Genomic DNA, 20,064 nt, shown 5'->3' with positions numbered 1-20,064 from the left:
TAGTGTGAAAACTAACAAAATAAGTCTTGAACGATAATAAATCGTAAACAAAGAAAATATACGAAAAGAAACATAATCTTTAATAAGATTTGATTAATTAATCTACATAGAGAAAACTAATATAAAATACATAAAATTATTGAGAGTATAATCTCCTCTTTAACGAAACTCTTTTAGTGACTATATAAGATGGTATCGTGTGAAAGATATGTCAAAACTAAATTCTGAAAAATAATCAAATATGAAAAGGACATTTTTCTATAAAAAAAGAGAAAATAATTATACTGAATGAATTCGAATATTTCTCAAAAACAATTGAAATATATATAAGTTGATTCAAACATTATTATTATAGTAAAAATAAAAATATTTGATAACCAAATATCGTAATAAAAAAACATTTAATAACTTTTTTGTATCTTTTAAATTTTGATGGATAAAATTATCGATACTTATCCTACTAAGAAAGAATTTGGTGCGGAAACTATTTGAGAGTGGTTGAAAACTCATCCCCTTCTCCAATAATTTTGTCTTATTCCTTTTGTAGGAAACAATAACCCCTATGCATGGACCCAACTTGGTTAATTGTAGTAGGTCATTTTTAAATTCTAATTATTCGATTCGATTCAAAATAAATATCAAGTTAGTAATAGTAAAAAAAAAATTAAAATTAAAATTGTTTTAAAAATTTCAAACAAAAAATAATAATCGACTTTAACTATATTTAATGGAAATATCATACCATATTAATTTTCTCAGCAAATATAAAATAAGTTAAAACGATATTTGTTTCGAAACGAAAAAATCAATTCCTATAGAAGCTATCAAAAGTTATTGGCCATAATAATTTCTAATCACATTGCTCAAGATTCCAATTAGAAGCTACAAAATTATGTTTTGTTTGTTCTCTAATGAATTCTACAATGATCATAATTAGTCTAAAAGGAGCTTTATCTCCTTACTTTATTAAGTATTATAATTACACTTTTCTCCATAATTAACTCTTTCTTCATGACAGTCGATATAATTATCATAATCATCAGACAAAACCAATTTACCAAATCAAATCAAGAAAGCACATCAACCACCATCAATAAACAAAACTAATCCTACCAAAATAATTGCCACAGTCTAAAAAATAATAGTAAGTGATTTCTTTCGATCTATCGCGGTATAATAGTGCTCGTAAACTAACATGAACACCAACAACATAAAATGAATGCATAATACAGAACCATGGTCTTTAACTTACCGTTAGTTGACAACTATGATTTTTAACTTTAGGTTTGCACAAGTAGGCACTTAAAACTTCCTTTAAAATTGAGCAAATTGACTCATTTGTCCTACGTGGATTATACCAGGAAGGACGTGTGTATACTTGTTCAATTTTATAGAAGTTTAAATACCTACTTGTGCGTAATCAAAATTGAAGAACATAGTTATCCGCTGAAATCAAGTTATTTATGTATTATGTCTACAAAAAATAACAACACAAACATGAAATAGATGCATCGCGGATGTTATTGTAGAGAACACGTCCAACACTCTTGAGTGTGTAGGATGATATTTGAAATTCAATCAGAATAATCTACGGAAAAAAGGTCTAATAAATACCATGATAATTATTTATGTGGAAAATATTTTTATGTAATTTATGAAATTCACAAGGCACCCACCCATGACTAGCTACTACCCTACAACCTTACAAGATCCTAATAATTAAACAAATCACATGGAAACATCATGCTTTTCCACAAGGAAAAGAACAAGATTAGCAAAAACATGATGCTGACCCATATTCTTGACCTTCCACCACCCAACCAAATCCTTCACACAACCAGGCCCTTTGCTTGTGTAACAATTGTCTACATGTATTTTGTCAGGATCCAATGTTTTAGACAAAGGCATTGACTTATAAAAGATTTAGAAAATGAACCTTCCTTTCTTTGTCCACCTATAATAATAGCAATGTACAATAGAGCATTGGCTAGCAAACAACAACAAAAACTAATGTCTTTGTTGTATTCATATAGCCTCATATTCATATTGGTGGGTCAATATTCATTAAGATCCAACAAAAGTCCACCACAAATCACTTCTTTCTTCTTCTTCCATTCTTTTCTGGTCCAAAATTTTTGACTTTTTTTGAGTCTTTATTCACACTAGTTAGTAGTAGGATCTGATACGAGTGCAACAATATTTCTGAAGAGTCTGAGGGATATAGGCTAGTAGTATTCAACTGAGGTATCAGGGCAACTTCCATCAGAGAGAAATTCTTTACTGAATGGAGGAGGAATGAATGGTGGTGAAGTACATCTTAGAAGTGCCCAATTGACTCCTTGGAAGAATGGATGGTGTTTGATTGCTGTAGCACCCATAGTTGATCCCATTCTTCGCGCGGGATCCTTAGTAAGGAGTTGTGATATCAGGTCTTTAACTGGGGCTGGCATTGATGGTTCCTTAGGGAATTCGAGGGCTCGGGCAACGATGTTAGCTAGGGTTAGTTCATGGTCTATACCTTTAAAAGGTGTTACTCCATATAGCAACTCAAATATGAATATCCCTAGTGTCCACCAATCTACTGCACTACCATGACCTTCACCTGATACAATCTCTGGTGCCAAATACTCGTGAGTTCCCACGAAGGACATGGAACGAACATCGACTGGTTCAGCTACAAATTCAGGGCCACCAGCATGTCCTGCCTTCTTCTTTCGCTTTCTTTTCGGGTGGAAGCATGAAACAGCAGGTACTATACAGTTTGGAAGGATACATGAAGAAGCTGTGAACTTTGGTGGTTCAATTTTGTACTCATTTTGTTGAGGTCCACCATTAGGTGTATTTTGGCTTGAAATCACTTGAGCTGGTGTTGATGTAGAGGTGTCACATTTTAACGAGAGATCAAAGTCCGTGAGCATGATATGACCATCTGATCGGACCAAAACATTTTCAGGTTTCAAGTCGCGGTAAACTATTCCCATCATGTGAATGTACTCCAACGCCACCACCACCTCCGACACATAGAACCTGTAGATACCATGAGATTAGCAAGTGGTAACATGAGGATTTTCACTAAGGAGATTCGAAATGTAAAAAGTTAAACACAAGAAGATAAGACTAATGGAAGCATCTGAGGGAACAAAGAAAAGAACCATAGTAAATGAAGCAAGAACTTTATGACTCAAAACTTTTTAACGCCCACTTTTTTATCTAGTATTCGATATTTGTATTGATTCTGAGACACACGAGAATGATTAAATAGGAAAGTGCTCCCGAGCAAGATTTTTTTCATGCTAAGGTTCGAAACCAAGGAGGATCCAAGACCTCACGGCTGCACAAAGAAGTTTGTTTCAACTCTTATCATATGGGGAGGGGGACCAATATGCTTCTTTAAAGATAGCAAAACTACTCTATACTTTAGTTTGTGGAATATATGCTGGCCCCCCTAATTGTTTCCCCATGCAACGTAGCAAGATTAAAAAAGTAGGTCCTTGAAACATTGTCCCTATATCATGGCGCAACTTTACTGTCCTCTTCTCCTTTTTGTGCTCTTCGTTTGGTTGCTTTCCACAAGTGCAACATCATTACATTTTGTACTAGATTAATTAAAATGAGAAAAAAAAAAGTTTGTGGGATATCCATAAAAGAAGAAAATACCAAGGATTTTCACAAGTGCTATCTCTGAGAAAGGTTTTCTTCGCATACCTTAACCTTACCTTTATGGGATAGGGAGGGTTGTTTTTGATAGACACAAGGAAAATAACGATAACAAAATAGGAAGACGAACAAAGTAAATGAATCAAGTATAATAACAGCTGTCCGAATTAACATGAGCACAAACATCAACTAATTCCACGAGGTATATGTTATCTCCCACTAGGATAGGATATCGACTATCTAGGTAGACAATGAGCAAATTGAAAAGATAATGCAAGTATATTAGAATAAACTCACCCACATATTAGTTGAAAAGTATGGCCTACACAAACAGGGCATATCTTTATATGCAAAATATATCCTTGTACTTTGTAGGCAAAACAATGAACATGGGAAACAAGAAGGGAAAGACTATGTACCCCCAATAATTCTGATTAGTTCAGTAGGTAGTATTGCATTTTGACAAAGAATTAAATTATTATGAGACATTATTTTACGTCTACTATTTTAGGTGTGAATTGTTGATCTTTTGGTTAGTACAAGTTTGACCGACAAAGTTATTTGGTATAATATACTATGATCTCATAAGTGGGTCTTGGGAGGATGGGAAGTACGTTGCCCTTATCCTAACCTTTGTGGAGGTAGAAAGATTATTTCTCAGAAGCCCTCAACTTTAAGAAAAATTGTGTTTAAGAAAAAGAGTAGAAATCATATTGATAACCAAAAAAAAAAGAAAAGGAAGAACTGTAGTGATGATGTTACTCCAGACTATGACCATGCTCTACCACTGACAAGGGAGAAATTACTCGACTACTTACTAACTATCTAATCGATATAAGGTAACAAATATTCTATATAATTAATTAAAATACGTATAAACTGTCTAAACATAATGATTTATAAAAATATAAAAAATTATCTGATTTTTCTTTTTTTTTGTTTCATGTGTCACAAGGGATCGTATAATCAAAAGAGAGGTCCATCCAAATCATAAAAATCCAAATGTAGGCAGTGAAATGTCAAGTCAAAAAAAGTAATAATCTTGAGAACAGGATTTTCTGCTCAATCAAAAACTACTTCTAAAGTAAAAGCTAGAGAAATTAAATTTGAATCATTTCTACTAGTTTCCTTCTAGCCATATTATTATTTTTGGTCTAGATAGGTTGTGATTATCTGTATAACTTGTGTACCAACATGGCATATTTGTCAATTATAGGAATAGTTTATATATATATACAGGGGCCTCCCATATAGATCAATTTATTGCAATATAATAAGGGACCACTTTGGTAAAGAATATATATTAATAAGAAAAAAATAGTTTTCAAAATTAAAATTCCAAATTCCTTATATTAAGGAAAAGTTACAAGGCAAGACTATTCCCCTTAATTTTGGGAATGATAACTGGAAAAGTATTACATTTTAAAAAGTTTGTTTGACAAATTAACTTTGGACTCAATTACCAAAAATAGAATTTAAATATTTGAAGAATTAACTATCTTGATTTCATTAATAAATTTATATAGAATCTTCCAAGACTATCTTTCTTAAGAAAGAAGGTAAAAATCTTTTCGAATTCGATTCCACATAATATCAACGAAGATTAGTCTAGAGTGATCTTTAATTGAAAATAATTATTTTTGTTAAAAACCTTTTTTTTTAGAAAAATATAATTATTACTATTATAATCTAAAATTTAATTAAATCTCAATATAAACACATAAACATCAATCAAAAAACCTAAAATCTACACAACTCAAAACTTTAGTGACTCCATGTTCATTCTTTTCGAGTGTGATAACAAATAATAATCACAAATTTAATTGATAAATGATAAGAAAGTAAAGTATATAAAGATTTTATCTCTATTTCGTGAAAGTCTCTAAAAACATATTAGTAACAGAGTGAAGGTAGAGTTTAAAACAGAAAAAAAAATACTCCAAATCAAATATACTTGTAGTGAAATATATCATCAATTAATATTTTTCAAATTTAAAAATTTGATTTGAAGTGTTGGTTAATTTCAAAATCATTTTATTTCACTATTTATATTAAAATAAAATAATGAGAATACTATATGGTATCCATATAAAAGGCGAGATATTTTATTTATAAATATTCTTATTTATCTCATCGCATATTTATAACTCACTTTGATATTATAAAATTTTAGTATGAAATATATTCTTTTAAAAAAAGGACTAGAGAGGTGATTAGCTCCTTCCTTTTTCACATGCACCTCATCAAGTCAACTATTAAAAAAATTAATGAAATATGTATTGATTGATTAGTAAATAGTAATATAGCCCACTCCTATCATGATCATTAAAAGCTCTATCACTCCAACTAAACCATAATAAATAAATCCCAAAACAATTATAACACACAAGTTCTTTTTTCCTAAAAAATCATTATGCTTTTAAAATTGATTAATTCAAATTCACATTTTTTTTTTTATAATTTATCATAAAAATAATAACATTTTTAAAGATTCGAACAACTTAATTTCATATGGCGCGTAAGTTAAACTTTGACTTTTAAGTATAGAAGTCATAATACTAAGCACGTGTGGATCACAACTTATAATAATAAATTAGACTAATCATAATTTTCTAATTATCTTTCCTAATTAATTACCATTTTAATCAATGATCCAGTGTGCACAAGTCCACCATAGATCCAGTGTGGCCAAAGTGAAAAGAAGAAGAAAATGACACTGACCAACTTAGATGGAACCATAATACTGACAAATTATCAGCTCCAACACCACCTGGTGGACCCCACAGGAGCAAAACGATAAAGGTAGGATCGAAAAATTCATTCGAATTTAATCAAAACTTATACATAACTATTTCTTTTGTTTCATTTTTCATGTATTGCTTTTTTGCATTTTTGAGATTCAAATAAATTTATTCGTAGACTTAAGTCTTTTTATACATTTTGATTAATCAATTATTGTGCTTATTTTAAAAAATTTAAAAATTTCATACGCAAATACTCGATTAAAGAAAAAAGTATGACATAAAATGGAAAGAGAGAGTAGTATTTTTTTGAATTGGTTAGTGAAAATGTTTAGTTTTGTCACTATCAACATCAATATCAAAAAAAGTAAATTAGTTATGAACTTTGTAGCTAATTTGATAACACGAATAACAAAATTAGTATTGATTGAAGTTGATGTGTATAGTTCAAATGTACTATGAGAGTAGAGAATAGTGTACCTGACAGCGGATTCAGGGAAGCGTTTCGCCGGTTGACGTTGCCGGAGTACGTGTAAATCACCGCCGGGGCAAAACTCCGTTAATAAACACGACCATTTCGGTGAATCAATAGAAGCATAAAGCGTGGGAAGGAAAGGATGATCTAACATTTCAAGTATTTCCCGTTCAGTCCTCGCTCTTCCTTCCTTATTACGGCTCGCAAGTTCCTTCTTATCCATAACTTTCGCTGCAAAGTACGCCGATACCGCCGTCGATTTCGAAATCTCCGTTACCGGAGCAGCTTTGATTTCCGCGAGAAAAACGGAACCTATATCGCCGGATCCTAATCGATGGAGAAATCGGAGATCAGTTAGAGAAATTGCCGACGAAGTAGAAGTTGAAATACCCCGTGTAATGGCGTCCCAGTAAGGATCACCGGAAGGAGTAGCGGCGCGTGGCTTAGTGATATGGTGGTGAAGAGAGCTGGATGAGATAGAAGAAGCCGTAGCCGTCCATGTGGCTTCGGAGCCGGAGCTAGTCGACCGGTTAATATCAGTTGCGGTAGTGGTAGTAGAGTTGAAGCTGATGCTTTGAAGATCGTCGACTAAGTCGTCGAGCCATGGCTCCATTTTTGGCTCGAGTTTTTTTCTTTTGGGAGAAGAAGAAAAAAAAATGTGAGTGAATAAAGAGACGTAAAGAGCTTTTTTAAGGTGAAATTTTTATTTTTCTCGGGGAGAGAAATTCGCTTTGGGCCGTGAAAAAAGGTAGAATTGGGCCACGTAAAGTCCGTTGTTTGTGTAGTAGATTTTGGGTACCATTGGGCCCATAAAATATTTTCTTATTCTCGACACGCGATATGAAGTCGTGATTTCGAGTCAGTATTTGAATGTTACGACTTGGAATCATGATAAATCTCATGTTATTTTCTTCTAAATGATTTAGGATTCTAAATCAATGTGGCGACTTAGTTCTTTGTGTTCGTAGAACTCTGATCGCGTTCATAGAGAAGGATTGCTCTAGATATTTGTGTACGTGAGAGCTATAACGTGTTTGTGAAGAAGGATTGCTCTTGAACGTAGCGTTCGTCTTATAATGGATGAATAAAGTTGTGCTTGCGATTTTTTTTTTCGTTTCGTAAGGCATAATAACTTGTGTCTTACGAATTTTATTTGCCTAATAAAATTTTTTGTTTTCTAAAGATAATTTTGGCCACTTTCTTATTAATCAAAGTGCTGAAGACTAAAAGGACAAAAATTAAAGATTATTAATTTAAGAGGCAAAAATTAAAAGCCAAAATAAGAACATTATTTATGAGGAAGAAAATTAATTATCATTCGTATTTTATTTCGCATAAACTAATATTTAAATTTATACATAATTTTTATATAGAGAGAGACAACATAAGAATAACCAATTACAACATGACTAAAGCTATGTGGTGTATCAAATAAACAACCAAATATTATATTGTCAATGCTAAATTTCATCACGTCTTAAGTACGAAATAAAACTTTTTAGTATAACAATTATTTTATATAATTTCTCATTTAGTATTCGCTATCCAGATTGAAATTCGACTATTTCAGATTCACGTCGTATAGGATCTCAGTTTTTTTCATTTGCAGAGTTCAAACACGAGACCACTAATTAAGAAAACAAAAAAAAATCTCTATTATTAAATAAACTTACGGTATTTTAAAATTATGAATTTGTAAATTGTAGTGTTTGCTATTTATTGCAATTTTATAATTTTCCTCATATTTACTAATTTTCATGCTAAAGCTCAATCCATTGTTGGTGTGTTTTTGGTTATCACGTACTTATAGTTGAATCAGAAGCGTATTTATATTTATGAATATATGTAATTTAACAATGTTTCCTCATACTTTATATTTTATTCAAAAGATTTACTAAATATTTCATCGTAAATTTTATATTTATTTTAATTGCGATCTTGATTTGTCGTGCTCTTATTCAAACATCAAATTATTCAAATCAAAGGAGAAAATATTAAATGAGAAAACGATAGTAAGAAAAAGTTAAAGAATAGGGGAATAAATTCGAAAATGACTATGATGGAGAACAATTTATTAGCCCCTTAGTTTGAATTTTGAAATTGTTACATTTATGGTTGTTCGAGGAATAAAATAAAATAAAATTAAAAGTTTGGAGATGTTGGTTAAATTATTTTTTGGTAGTAATAATTGTGTGTATTCAACGTTACATCAAACAAGCAAATTTATTATAATATGTGTTTTGATATGAGTGATGCTTAAAATAAATAGCAATATTTGAAGGTAAAGTTGAAAAATTGGTTATTAAAAATTAAAGTTGTGATTGGATATACGTGAACTCACTAAAAATTGGTGGCTTAAAATCAATTTTAATGGAGTCTTTTATTTTTTCTGCTCAATATGTTTCAAAAGAAAAAATAATCTATAAATTTATGGGAAAATTACGCGGTTAAATAAATTTATACTACTTAATTATTCATCATAGTTATAGTTTACTATAATTACTATTAACGACTAACATTATACATTAATTATGTGGGCTGACTTCGAGTTTTTATTATTAACCACATTTATATATGTATAATTCGCCTAAATATACAAATACATATGTATATTATACAATTATATAATCAATATATATATATACAATTCACCTCTCTCCCACTCTCTGCTTCTCTCGCTCCCCTCTTTCCTCCCTCTCCCAATCTCGCTCGTCTCTTCCCTCTCTCTCTCTCTCTCTCACTTGTTTATACAAATGCATATGTAGAATATAAAATTATCTAACCTATATACAAATACAATTAAGCTCTCTCCCACTCTCTGCCCTCTCCGGCTTGCCTCTCTCCCAATATCGTTAACCTCTCTCTCCTTCTCTCCCAATCTGGCTCGCCTCTCTCCTTTCTCTCCCAATCTCGCTTGCTTTTTATACAAATACATGTGTATAATATACAATTATCTAACCAATATACATATACAATTCACCTCTCTCCCACATTTTGCCCCCTCTCTTTGGCCTCTCTCTCCCAGTCTCGCTCGACTCTCTCCTCCCTATAATATGTAGCTACGAATTGTAATTATCAACCTATAGCTATGGAGAGTAATTAGGCTATTTTTTAATGGCTGTATGTGAAAGTTCCCTTGAATGTATTATAGATTCATTCTTCTTTAATTAGAGTTGTTGGTTCGAGTCTTATAATAAAATATATATTGTGTTAGAAAATATAGTTGCTCTCACAAAGATTAAACATTAGATGAAACTATAAATCCCTCAATTTAGAAGCTTGATTATCCCTCTAATCAACTTTGTGGACACGCAATTTACTTGAATTTTTTTTCCTTAAAAAAAAATAACTTTTAAAAGTTAACCAAAATAAATAAATTTGTAATATATAGCCAAACTATATTTTGAAAAAAGAATAATATAAACCAAATAAGTCGGTGAAATATTTTCATATTTATTCAATCTTTGTCCTACTCCATATTTGTAATTATGTCCCACAAATTTATAACAATAGAAAAAATGTAGGTCAAATGGATCGAACGGATAATTATGCATTTATGCTTCATGATTTAGCTTGTTAAAAATCAGTATTTTAAATATATTAAAATATTAGTCAATCAGTAAGTTATTGATTGACTTAAATATCGAATTAGAAATTATTAGACAGTGCATTGACTCAATCATTTCAATAGTCATTTCATGCTCTACTTAAGTTGATTTATGGTAAATCACGTTGAGAAATATAAGAAAATTCAAATTTTGACAATAATTTTTAATGGATTAACGTCTCATTCAATAAGAAAATTAAGTAATTCACTTCCGCATCAATATATCTTTAATTTTAAAAAGTTAATCTGTTCACCAACAATTAATTCGATCATCCAATATCAATAATCAATAAATTGATTTTATAAATGACTTATCGATAACGATTCAATTTTGTTAATTCCTAACAAAATACTCATCTATCTAGTATATATTTTATATATTAAACAAGAAATTCTACCTTGCCTCCTAAAGTTATATCAAATTCACAATAATAGCCTATACCAATAATAGAGGACCACAACTATAAATTTAATTAATGAGTATTACTTATTATTCATATTAAAAGTTTGTATAAATAGTGATCATGTACACCTTATTTTTTCAGCCTGTATTGTTTTCCAACCACCAGTAATTATTTGTTCATCTATATTAATTAATTCAAAGAAGTTACTTTTTTTGGGACATTGAAAAATACATTATCATATTACTTACTTCAAAGTTTAGGGGACAAATTAAAAGTTGACATAAATATACTAGTACTAGAGTCTAGAATTTAAAATCTAAAGTATTTATTATTTTTCGATTTTCAACCAATGTTCGGAGTTCATATTGGAGCTCCAATCAAATTCGGTGCGCGCTCTGTAGGGCCCATTTGGGGGTGACGCTTCCAACAAGTTTTTCTTCATATCCAAAGCTCGAGCTACATACCTTTGGTTAAGAGTGAAAACACTCCCACCAATACACCACAACCCATGTTGATAAACCTAAGTATCTATATTATTACTCATATGAGCCAAAAGAAGACGCAAATGTAAGATTGACTTGATAGATTCAACTCAACCTAATATTTTTGAAAAGAAATACTATGTATTAGTACTCAATAAATTATTTATTTAAAATTGTATGTACATGTCAATACTCCTAAAACACATATGATGATTGCATATTTAAAATAGGCTTCTAAAAAAAACCAATCATATTATTTAGGGCAAATGACAGAAATCACATACTTTTAAAGTAAAATTATCATTTGTTTCTTATAAGTTTATAGTTATAAAAATCTCTAAAACTGATACAATAATATAAGCACTGATACATTAATTTGATGCACGAGATACATTAATCGTTAAGTAAGATACACTACATTTTATACATGATACACTAATATGATTACATTTTATACATGTTACACTAATTTTATGCGCGAGATACATTAATTTGATGCGCGAGATACATTAATTTGATGCACGAGATACATTAATTTTATGCACGAAATACATTAAAATGATGCGTGAAAATGAGAAATTTTGGGGATTTATAAAATTATTAGAGCAAAATGGTGATAAAATAATTTAAATGTGAAATTTCTGTTAGTTTCCCTATTATTTATATCATCTATTTACTAAGCAAGATAATGCAAAAACACATAAAAGAATCTTAATATAAGATTTGGGCTATTTATTTGACTTGAGAAAAAGAGTGGTCAAGCCCAGATAGAAATTGATTCGTGGCCAAGCCCAAATAAGCTTTCAAAACAACAAGTCGTTATCAAAAAATGAAACTTACGTAAATATATTATAATAAAAAAGTATTTATCATTTATAGTAATAATATTTTTTTTACTTGACCACTTTTAATTCATTTATAATATAAGTTTAATTATAAAGAACAATTTATTATTCACATATAATACAAGTTTTAATGATGGATAATACATTCATCACACATTTTAATACACTTATAATATAATGTGACAAATTTTTTACCAAACAAACATAATATATTTCAAAAACAATTATAATTCGAATACATTGCATACATAATTCACCTTTATTACATATTACAGATATATCACAATATTACTATAAATGATAATAAACAAAAAATATCGCTAAAATTAATAATTATTTTTTAAAATGTATTAATTTATGTAATTTTTCAGTCAAAAAATTGGAACTGAGCCTAAATAGATAGGGATGACAATGCGTTGAGACCGTGTTTGACATATGTTGGGAAAAGTGTTTTTTCTTAAATATATATGGATGTGAATCGATCAAAAGTTGAAATTAATTTTTTTAAGATTGAAGCGGATGCGGTTTTTCATTTTTAGTGTCTCTCTTGATCAATCAAAAGTATAAGCATACATTTTAGTTAGCAATTTATAATTTGAGCTCGATATATCTCATTTCTATACATTATATCTCAATTTTAAATACACCACTCAATATTTAAATACAACACGTTCAATTTCGAATACATTCCTCAATATCTTGATGGATCACGTAAAGTGATATATCTGATCGATATATCGTGTAAAATAATTTATCTGAGAATAAGAGAGAAAAGGTTTTTATATTTAGTAAATTTTAAAAAATATAATCAAATAAGTTGCATATTAAATAATATTTCCTTATTATAGATAAAGATATTGTTATAAAGAAGTAAAATATAATATTTTTTTAGAAAATTATGATTATCACGATGAAATGTTATTATAACGATGAATGTAGTTTGATTTGTCATTAAGTGGAGTAATTCATTTTGTTCGAGTAAATATTTCTTCATTTTTCATTAAAAGTTTTAGTTTGAGTATTTTTAGATATATAAAATCGTCTTTATTAAAAATTATTTATGTTAAATATTTTTTTTTTTTTTTTTTAGGTGAATTCGAGTTTAATCGAACTTTCGAAAATGAGAAAAAAGGATGTGAACACCGACTCATTGTTTCTCTTGTCCGCCATTTTTGAGCTCTTCAATACGAAAACAAAAAAAAAGCAAAAAAATAGAGTGTCACTTCTCGTGAAATTCCCCCCAAAAATTCAACTCTTTCTTCATTCAATTTCACTCTTCTTTTCTCGTGATCTTCAAAGTTATTGTATTAATCTCTTCCCTGTTTTCGTTATTTTCAATTTTGTTCTTGTATCCACTTCAATTTTCTCTATTTTATACGCAATTACAGTTCAAAAAACCTTACTTGTTTCCATTTTAATGGAGTTTTGACCTTTTGATCATCTTTTTTTTCAGGTTTCTACTTCTACACTCTCTCTCTCTCTGTATCCCTTTTATGACACAGCTGCATCTTTTTCTTCATTCAATTTCGCCCCTCTTTCTCCTGTGCAAAGTTTTTTTTTTTTTTTTTTTTGTAATAATCATTTGTGGGTTTTCGTTATTTTTCATTTTTATCAACTTTATCTTTGTGGGTTTTCATTATTTTTCATTTTTTTCAACTTTATCTTTGTGGGTTTTCGTGTTTTTCTTTTAAAAAATCAACTTTTTCCTTGTACCCACTTCAATTTTTTCTTTTTTATACGCTTATATTGTTGAAGGAGCCTTACTTGTTTCCATTTCAATGGAGTTTTGAGTTCTTGATACTTTTTCAGGTTTTTGCTTTCTACCTCATATAAATCTTTTCTCATTCAGTTTTACTCCTCTTTCTCATGTGTGGGTTTTCGTGATTGTCAAAAAAGTTCAACTTTGTACTTGTATCCACTTCATCTTTCTCTCTTTTGTATTCATATAGAGTTCAAAGAGCCCTGTTTGTTTTCATTTAAATGAAGTTTTGAGCGCTTTCTTCAATTCTGATCATTTTTTTCCAGGTTGCTGCTTATGGTGGATAATAACAAGTTTAGGTTGTTTTTTCCTTCTTTTTAAAAATATTACAAGAAGCTGCAAATTTGTCCTGTTGTATTGGATTTTTTTGATCTCGTCTGCTTTTTGTTAATTGCTGATTAAGTTTTTTTGGTGATGCCATGGGAGATCTATAGATTACTGAAGACATGGCCTTAGATAGGAAGTTATTTTGGTCGCAGATTAGGGTAATAGATTAGTAGGTAGTTGAGCGTCATCTCGTTGTTCCAGTGGATAGGTTTTTCCTTTCATACATGTTGTCCAGCATTAGTAAGATCTGAACTAACTACTTTATCAACATTAATTTGCTTTTAAGTTGTGAAGACCTGGCTGTTCATGCTCTAAAAGATGAACCATGCTAGACAAGGTTAATTATATATGTATTCTACAGACTTGCAATTCCAGGGAACTGCATGATGCTTTTATTCAGCTTGTTAATGCAGTCACAATAGCAATAATAATGGCGAGAAATAACTTAAGGCAATCAATAATATTGACGCTTACAATGTTTTAACTTGTCCGATTAATATCTACAGTATATCTGACATTCGCTGCTTGTATCAGGCGTTGAATGCTGGAAACAAGAAGCAAGAAGCAAGTACCCAGTATGGTCGCTCTTGTTCATCGTTGGAGTTAAACATGATTACTCTCCATTTTGGGGAGTTTCTGATGTACTGTTTGATTTGTGTTTTTCTTCCTCTTCATATTGCTTTGTTGGAAATGGGTTAGAGAGTTACTGGCGTTAAACTTTGTTTTTCTCAGTCTTATATATATATATTTAGTAATAATGGCTAGGTTGCCTGGTAGTAGTGAGATTACAGAGTTACTAGATGATCCTGCATCTAAACTGAATGAAGGTGCACAAAAACATCATAACGTAAAGCATATACAGAAGTATTGTATTGAAGATGATATTAATAAACTGTTTGAGGCAATAGAGATTAGGCCTTCCAGTAGGGGTGTCAAAGATGTGACGAGTAAACGTGCGATGAAAAGGCCAATGAGATTTAGCACCTCTCGTGCATCAGGCATAGGAATTTCTGAACCTGTAAGTTTGAAGCAGGCCTTGAGAGGGTTATGCATCTCTCAGGCATCAGAGCTGGCTGCTGTTAAGAAGCAATTGCCAAAAGCGTCCAGGTTGTCTACAGTCTCAGAAACAGGAGCTGTGAAGAGACTGTACAGTGCTGTCATAGTTGAGGCCAATGATCCTGAACATAATGATGATGGAGGTATACAGAATTTGGTGGAGATATCCCTCGTTCCGGAGAAGAGTATGGTGGATTCTTTGCATAAGAGTCCTGAAAATGTTCCAGTGCAAGAACAATTCACTTGTGAAGATGCATTGAAACATAAGGCAAGTGAAATAGCAGCAGAAAGTGATGCCCTTTGTCAGTCAACTGATGGTTATGAGTACTTGAAAGAAGTGTCTGGCCAGAAGACGACATTGGAGTTGCCACATTCTTCAACTGGAAATTGTACTGATAAAGTGGAACTAGTTCGAGATCAGATGGTGCCTTCTGTAAATGAAGCTCCAGCAGCTGCAATGGTAGCAGACAGGGAGTACGAGCAAGATTTAAATTTTGTCTCTTGCTCCTCGTTTTTTGGTGCTGGAAATACAGTCACTAATCCTACGTCTAACAGTCCAAGTCTGATAAAACCAGTTTTTAGAAGCAAAACCTTTTTTAAGAAGAAAGTTTTATCTTCTTTCACCAGCCGTCCGAAGCATTCTAATGGTGGAACTGATAGTGATTTGTCTTGTAGCACAAGTGAGTTTCCTCGTCAGACACCTGAATGTGCTCAGAGGAACAATCAGAAAGAAGAGGTAGAAGTTAGTTCATCTTCTCTGAATTCTGGTTTCGCCAAACTAGGTCTGAGCTCAAACAACTGTAACAAAGCAAGAAGTATACTAACACAGTCTGATGAAAAATCAAGGTCAAAGGAAAAGGGGCAGATGTCTCAAAGTTCGAAGAGTAGTATTGGGGATTATAGCAGCACCACAAGCCTTAGTGATGAAAGCTATCTCAGTGGGTCTAGTCGCAGTGGTTACCGGCCACATATGTCAAAAGATTTGAGATGGGAAGCTATTGTTTGTGTTCAAAAGCAGCATGGAAATATTGGCTTTAGGCATTTTAAACTGCTCAGAAAACTTGGAGGTGGGGATATTGGGAATGTTTATCTGTCTGAGCTAATGGGCACAAACTGTCTGTTTGCTGTGAAAGTCATGGATAACTACTTCCTGACCAGCAAGAGGAAGATGACGAGAGCTCAGACTGAAATAGAAATTCTTCAAATGCTCGATCATCCGTTTCTCCCAACTCTCTTTACCCATTTTACCAATGACAAATACTCGTGTTTAGTGATGGAATATTGTCCAGGTGGTGATCTGCATGTACTGCGACAAAAACAACCAAGCAAGAGTTTCTCTGAACAAGCTGCCAGGTAATTTTTCCTAAATAGTGTACTTATCTTTGAAATTATTTCTTTTTTCCCAATTCTCAATATGCATTTAAAAAACAAAGGTAAATAAATAAGCGATGAAATAAAGAACATGTTGGAGCCAATATGTTGTGAAAATGTCTATGTTCACAGCCCAAAGGAATCTCATCCATGTACCAAAATTACTTATACTGATAATTTACTGATAAATGATAGCTTGAACTTTGCTGTCACAATTATTTTTATTAAATAGATAAGAACTCCAGATGTGTTAATGTGCTGTTCTAACTCATGTTTATAAGCTAGCACAGGCAAGAAAGTAAGACAAAATTGGAAACTTACCTATTTTCTTTGTTTTTGAAGAGGTTGAAAACTTCTAATAGTTGTTTCTCCTTGAAATTGTTTTTTTATGGAAAAAAAATCATCTTTACTGCTTTTATAAAATAATGTGCCAATCAAAATATCAAAGTAGTTAGTTTGCGTTACAGCTATTTGCTTTTTCTGCTATTTAATGAAGATATTATTCCCAATAATTTGGATCTTCAAACAAATTGTGACTTTGTAAGGGAGGTTAATGAAAATACTAAGTTCGAAAGAGGGAGTTTCTGCATCTTTAAAATTTGAAGGGTCAGCGTGGCAGTATTCAGAAGCCTCCATGTTCCAACATTATCTGCTCCTTCCCTTAATATTTTCACTTTTGTATCTTTACCTTTTTGGCTTTTCCATGTTTCTTCCTTGAGCATTGATCTTCTGTGTTTGGCAGAACTCTGAATTTCTGGTAAATGCTGCTTTCAGTAGAAGACGATATCTAGAGATTGCTAAATGACAGCTAATGACAGGACGGCTGTGTACTAACAGTTGATTCAGTTCAACGTTAAGAGGGGGGAGGATGAAAATGTAGGAAAACAAATGCTGAAGCAGTGTAGTGAATAAATGGAAGTAATGTAAATGAGCTTCCATTTCAGTTGCATCCCTTCTTACAACATTATATAAGGAGACTTTTCTGGTTAATTAATTTGTGGGGGGGGGGGGGGGGGGGAATGAGTTGGGATTTGCAACCTTTTTTCGGATTGTTTCATCTCTTCAGATATTATGATTCCTTGATTTTGTTTCACATTTTAAGACGAGATATTCAAAATTAGTCTAAATATTTTAACCTATGGATGTTTTTTTTTGACTTTTTGTGCAGATTTTATGTTGCTGAAGTTCTTCTTGCATTGGAATATCTTCACTTGCTTGGAGTTGTCTACCGAGACTTAAAACCTGAGAATGTGTTGGTCCGAGAAGACGGTCATATCATGCTGTCTGATTTTGATTTATCTCTTAGGTGTGCTGTTAATCCTACCTTGGTGAAATCGTCTTCTCCCATCATTGAGCTTCCAAAAAAGTCTAGTCCGTGCTCAGCTAGCTGCATAGATCCCTTCTGCCTACATCCGTCGTGGCAAGTATCTTGCTTTGGCCCCAGGTTTCTATCTACAGAAGCAAAGACACGTAAAATAAAGGCTGACCTAGCTGCACAAGTCTCACCTTTAACACAGCTTGTTGTGGAGCCAACCAACGCTCGATCCAACTCATTTGTAGGAACCCACGAGTATCTAGCTCCGGAGATTATCAAAGGGGAAGGTCATGGCAGTGCTGTAGATTGGTGGACCTTGGGTATCTTTCTGTACGAGCTTTTATACGGAAGGACTCCTTTCAAAGGGCCAGGAAATGAGGATACACTAGCCAATGTGGTTTCTCAGTGCCTCAAGTTTCCAGCTAGTCCTACAGTTAGCTCTCATGCAAGAGACTTAATCAGAAGGTTGTTACAGAAGGAACCCGAGAACAGGTTAGGAGCTATGAGAGGGGCAGCAGAGATAAAGCAGCATCCATTCTTCGAGGGACTGAACTGGGCGTTAATTCGATGCTCAACACCTCCAGAAATGCCTAGATCCTATGACTTGACAAATGTCGTTGTCCCTGATGCCAACCGACTAAATAAGGAACGCGACAAGTGTCAAAATGAGTTGAAAAACATAGGAGAGGACATGGAGTTTCACATGTTTTAGATTACAGTAGTCTGAAGGTATGAGAAAGGAGAGTTTGGTTTTACATTTTACACATTGTGTCTGATCTATGTAACTAATAGGCAGTAGTGTAACATATATATATAGTGTACATGTTCTACAAAGTGCAACACATGAAGAACATATATGTAATCATGTTTCATAAAATTGTTGACTCTGCTATTATGTATCAAAGTGATATTTTCTGATGTCCAATTGGAATAGAAAAAGCTCATCTACAAGCTTTAGTGGGCAAACTTATCATTTAACTAGTAACCGTGTTGGTTGGAGGTAATAGATTTTCGTAGAATCAGTTGAGATATTTACGAATCAATTGAGATATACACAAGTTGGTCTGAATGCTATGATTCAGATATGTAATGTAAAATAAATTATATTCGATTTGATATCAACTCCAAATTAATTCTACAAATTTTATCTTCAAAAAATCATATTTTGATTGCGCTTTCACTATATTAATTGTACTTTAAATTTTTTAACATAATTATATAGAAAAAATAGAAAAAGAAAATTTGAATTGCAAAGTGACTCCAAGAATTAATCAAATTTTTCTATTTGGTCATTAGTCAAACAACAATCAACCTTATACCTCTGCATTATAATTTTTCTTTCATCCAAATATTAGTTTGAATAAGATTTTCTGTTCATAAATGTGTTCTTTCCCCTCCCCAAATTACTAAATGACAAAATATTAAGATCACACTTATGATATATGATACAATATTTTTTAAAAACGAAATATAGTTATATTTAGGGTGTTATACAAATACAAAACACATTATATTATATCAAGTATTTTTGGTTGATACAAGTCTAATATAATTAATATCTGTTGCACGAATATAATTCCGTCACCTAAAAATGATGATGCAATTTTTTTACACATATTTAGCTAATATGATACTATATAATATATGTTTGATACATATATACGTCACCTGAATATAATATCTCTTTAATGATTGATACGATTGATACCTACGTAATACAACTTTTTTGCTTAATACATAAACTATGATTATATCTATGTTTCATAATTATGATGTAAATTATATGACATTTTATCATTTTGGCCTTTTGAAATGATTTCTCATTTCTCAAATATCTTTTCTAGCTTTATTGTTGCATTACCAGAACCAACCACCATTGAAGTTTTGAGTGATGAGGTCCTTACTCTTTAGTACAGTGACAATTCTAGCCCCTTCAAAATTACCAAACTGCCATCATTCTCACTATGCTGCTCCTCACTCTCTCAAATTCCCATTTCTCACTTCTCTTCTTCCTACTAAATCCCC

The 20,064-nt window shown here is 31.7% G+C and overlaps 2 protein-coding genes across 6 annotated transcripts; one reads left to right on the top strand and one right to left on the bottom strand.

Annotated features, from left to right (window-relative positions):
• Window positions 1-1,604: 1,604 nt before the first annotated feature.
• LOC101252844 (serine/threonine-protein kinase D6PK) lies at window positions 1,605-7,551 on the bottom strand. The gene is made up of 2 exons (XM_010315035.4): window positions 6,879-7,551; window positions 1,605-3,027 (listed from the first exon to the last, which is right to left on the bottom strand). The coding sequence occupies exons 1-2, from the start codon at window positions 7,484-7,486 to the stop codon at window positions 2,226-2,228; spliced, it is 1,410 nt and encodes a 469-aa protein (XP_010313337.2). The 5' UTR covers window positions 7,487-7,551; the 3' UTR covers window positions 1,605-2,225.
• A 5,752-nt stretch (window positions 7,552-13,303) lies between these two features.
• Window positions 13,304-18,964, top strand: LOC101252554 (serine/threonine-protein kinase D6PK). Of its 5 annotated transcripts, none has more exons than XM_010315032.4 (4): window positions 13,346-13,664; window positions 14,237-14,269; window positions 14,832-16,706; window positions 17,893-18,964. In XM_010315032.4, exons 3-4 carry the CDS (start codon window positions 15,055-15,057, stop codon window positions 18,749-18,751), a joined length of 2,511 nt encoding a protein of 836 aa, XP_010313334.1. In that variant the 5' UTR covers window positions 13,346-13,664; window positions 14,237-14,269; window positions 14,832-15,054; the 3' UTR covers window positions 18,752-18,964. The 5 variants fall into 5 exon arrangements, with proteins under 5 accessions (XP_025883906.1, XP_010313334.1, XP_010313335.1 ...); XM_069291550.1 differs by having other exon boundaries at window positions 13,400-14,020; XM_026028121.2 differs by having other exon boundaries at window positions 13,304-14,269.
• Window positions 18,965-20,064: the final 1,100 nt, after the last annotated feature.

Source organism: Solanum lycopersicum, chromosome 11, assembly GCF_036512215.1.
Source record: "Solanum lycopersicum chromosome 11, SLM_r2.1".
Taxonomy (NCBI): domain Eukaryota; kingdom Viridiplantae; phylum Streptophyta; class Magnoliopsida; order Solanales; family Solanaceae; genus Solanum; species Solanum lycopersicum.
This window is presented reverse-complemented; position numbering and strand designations above follow the sequence as displayed.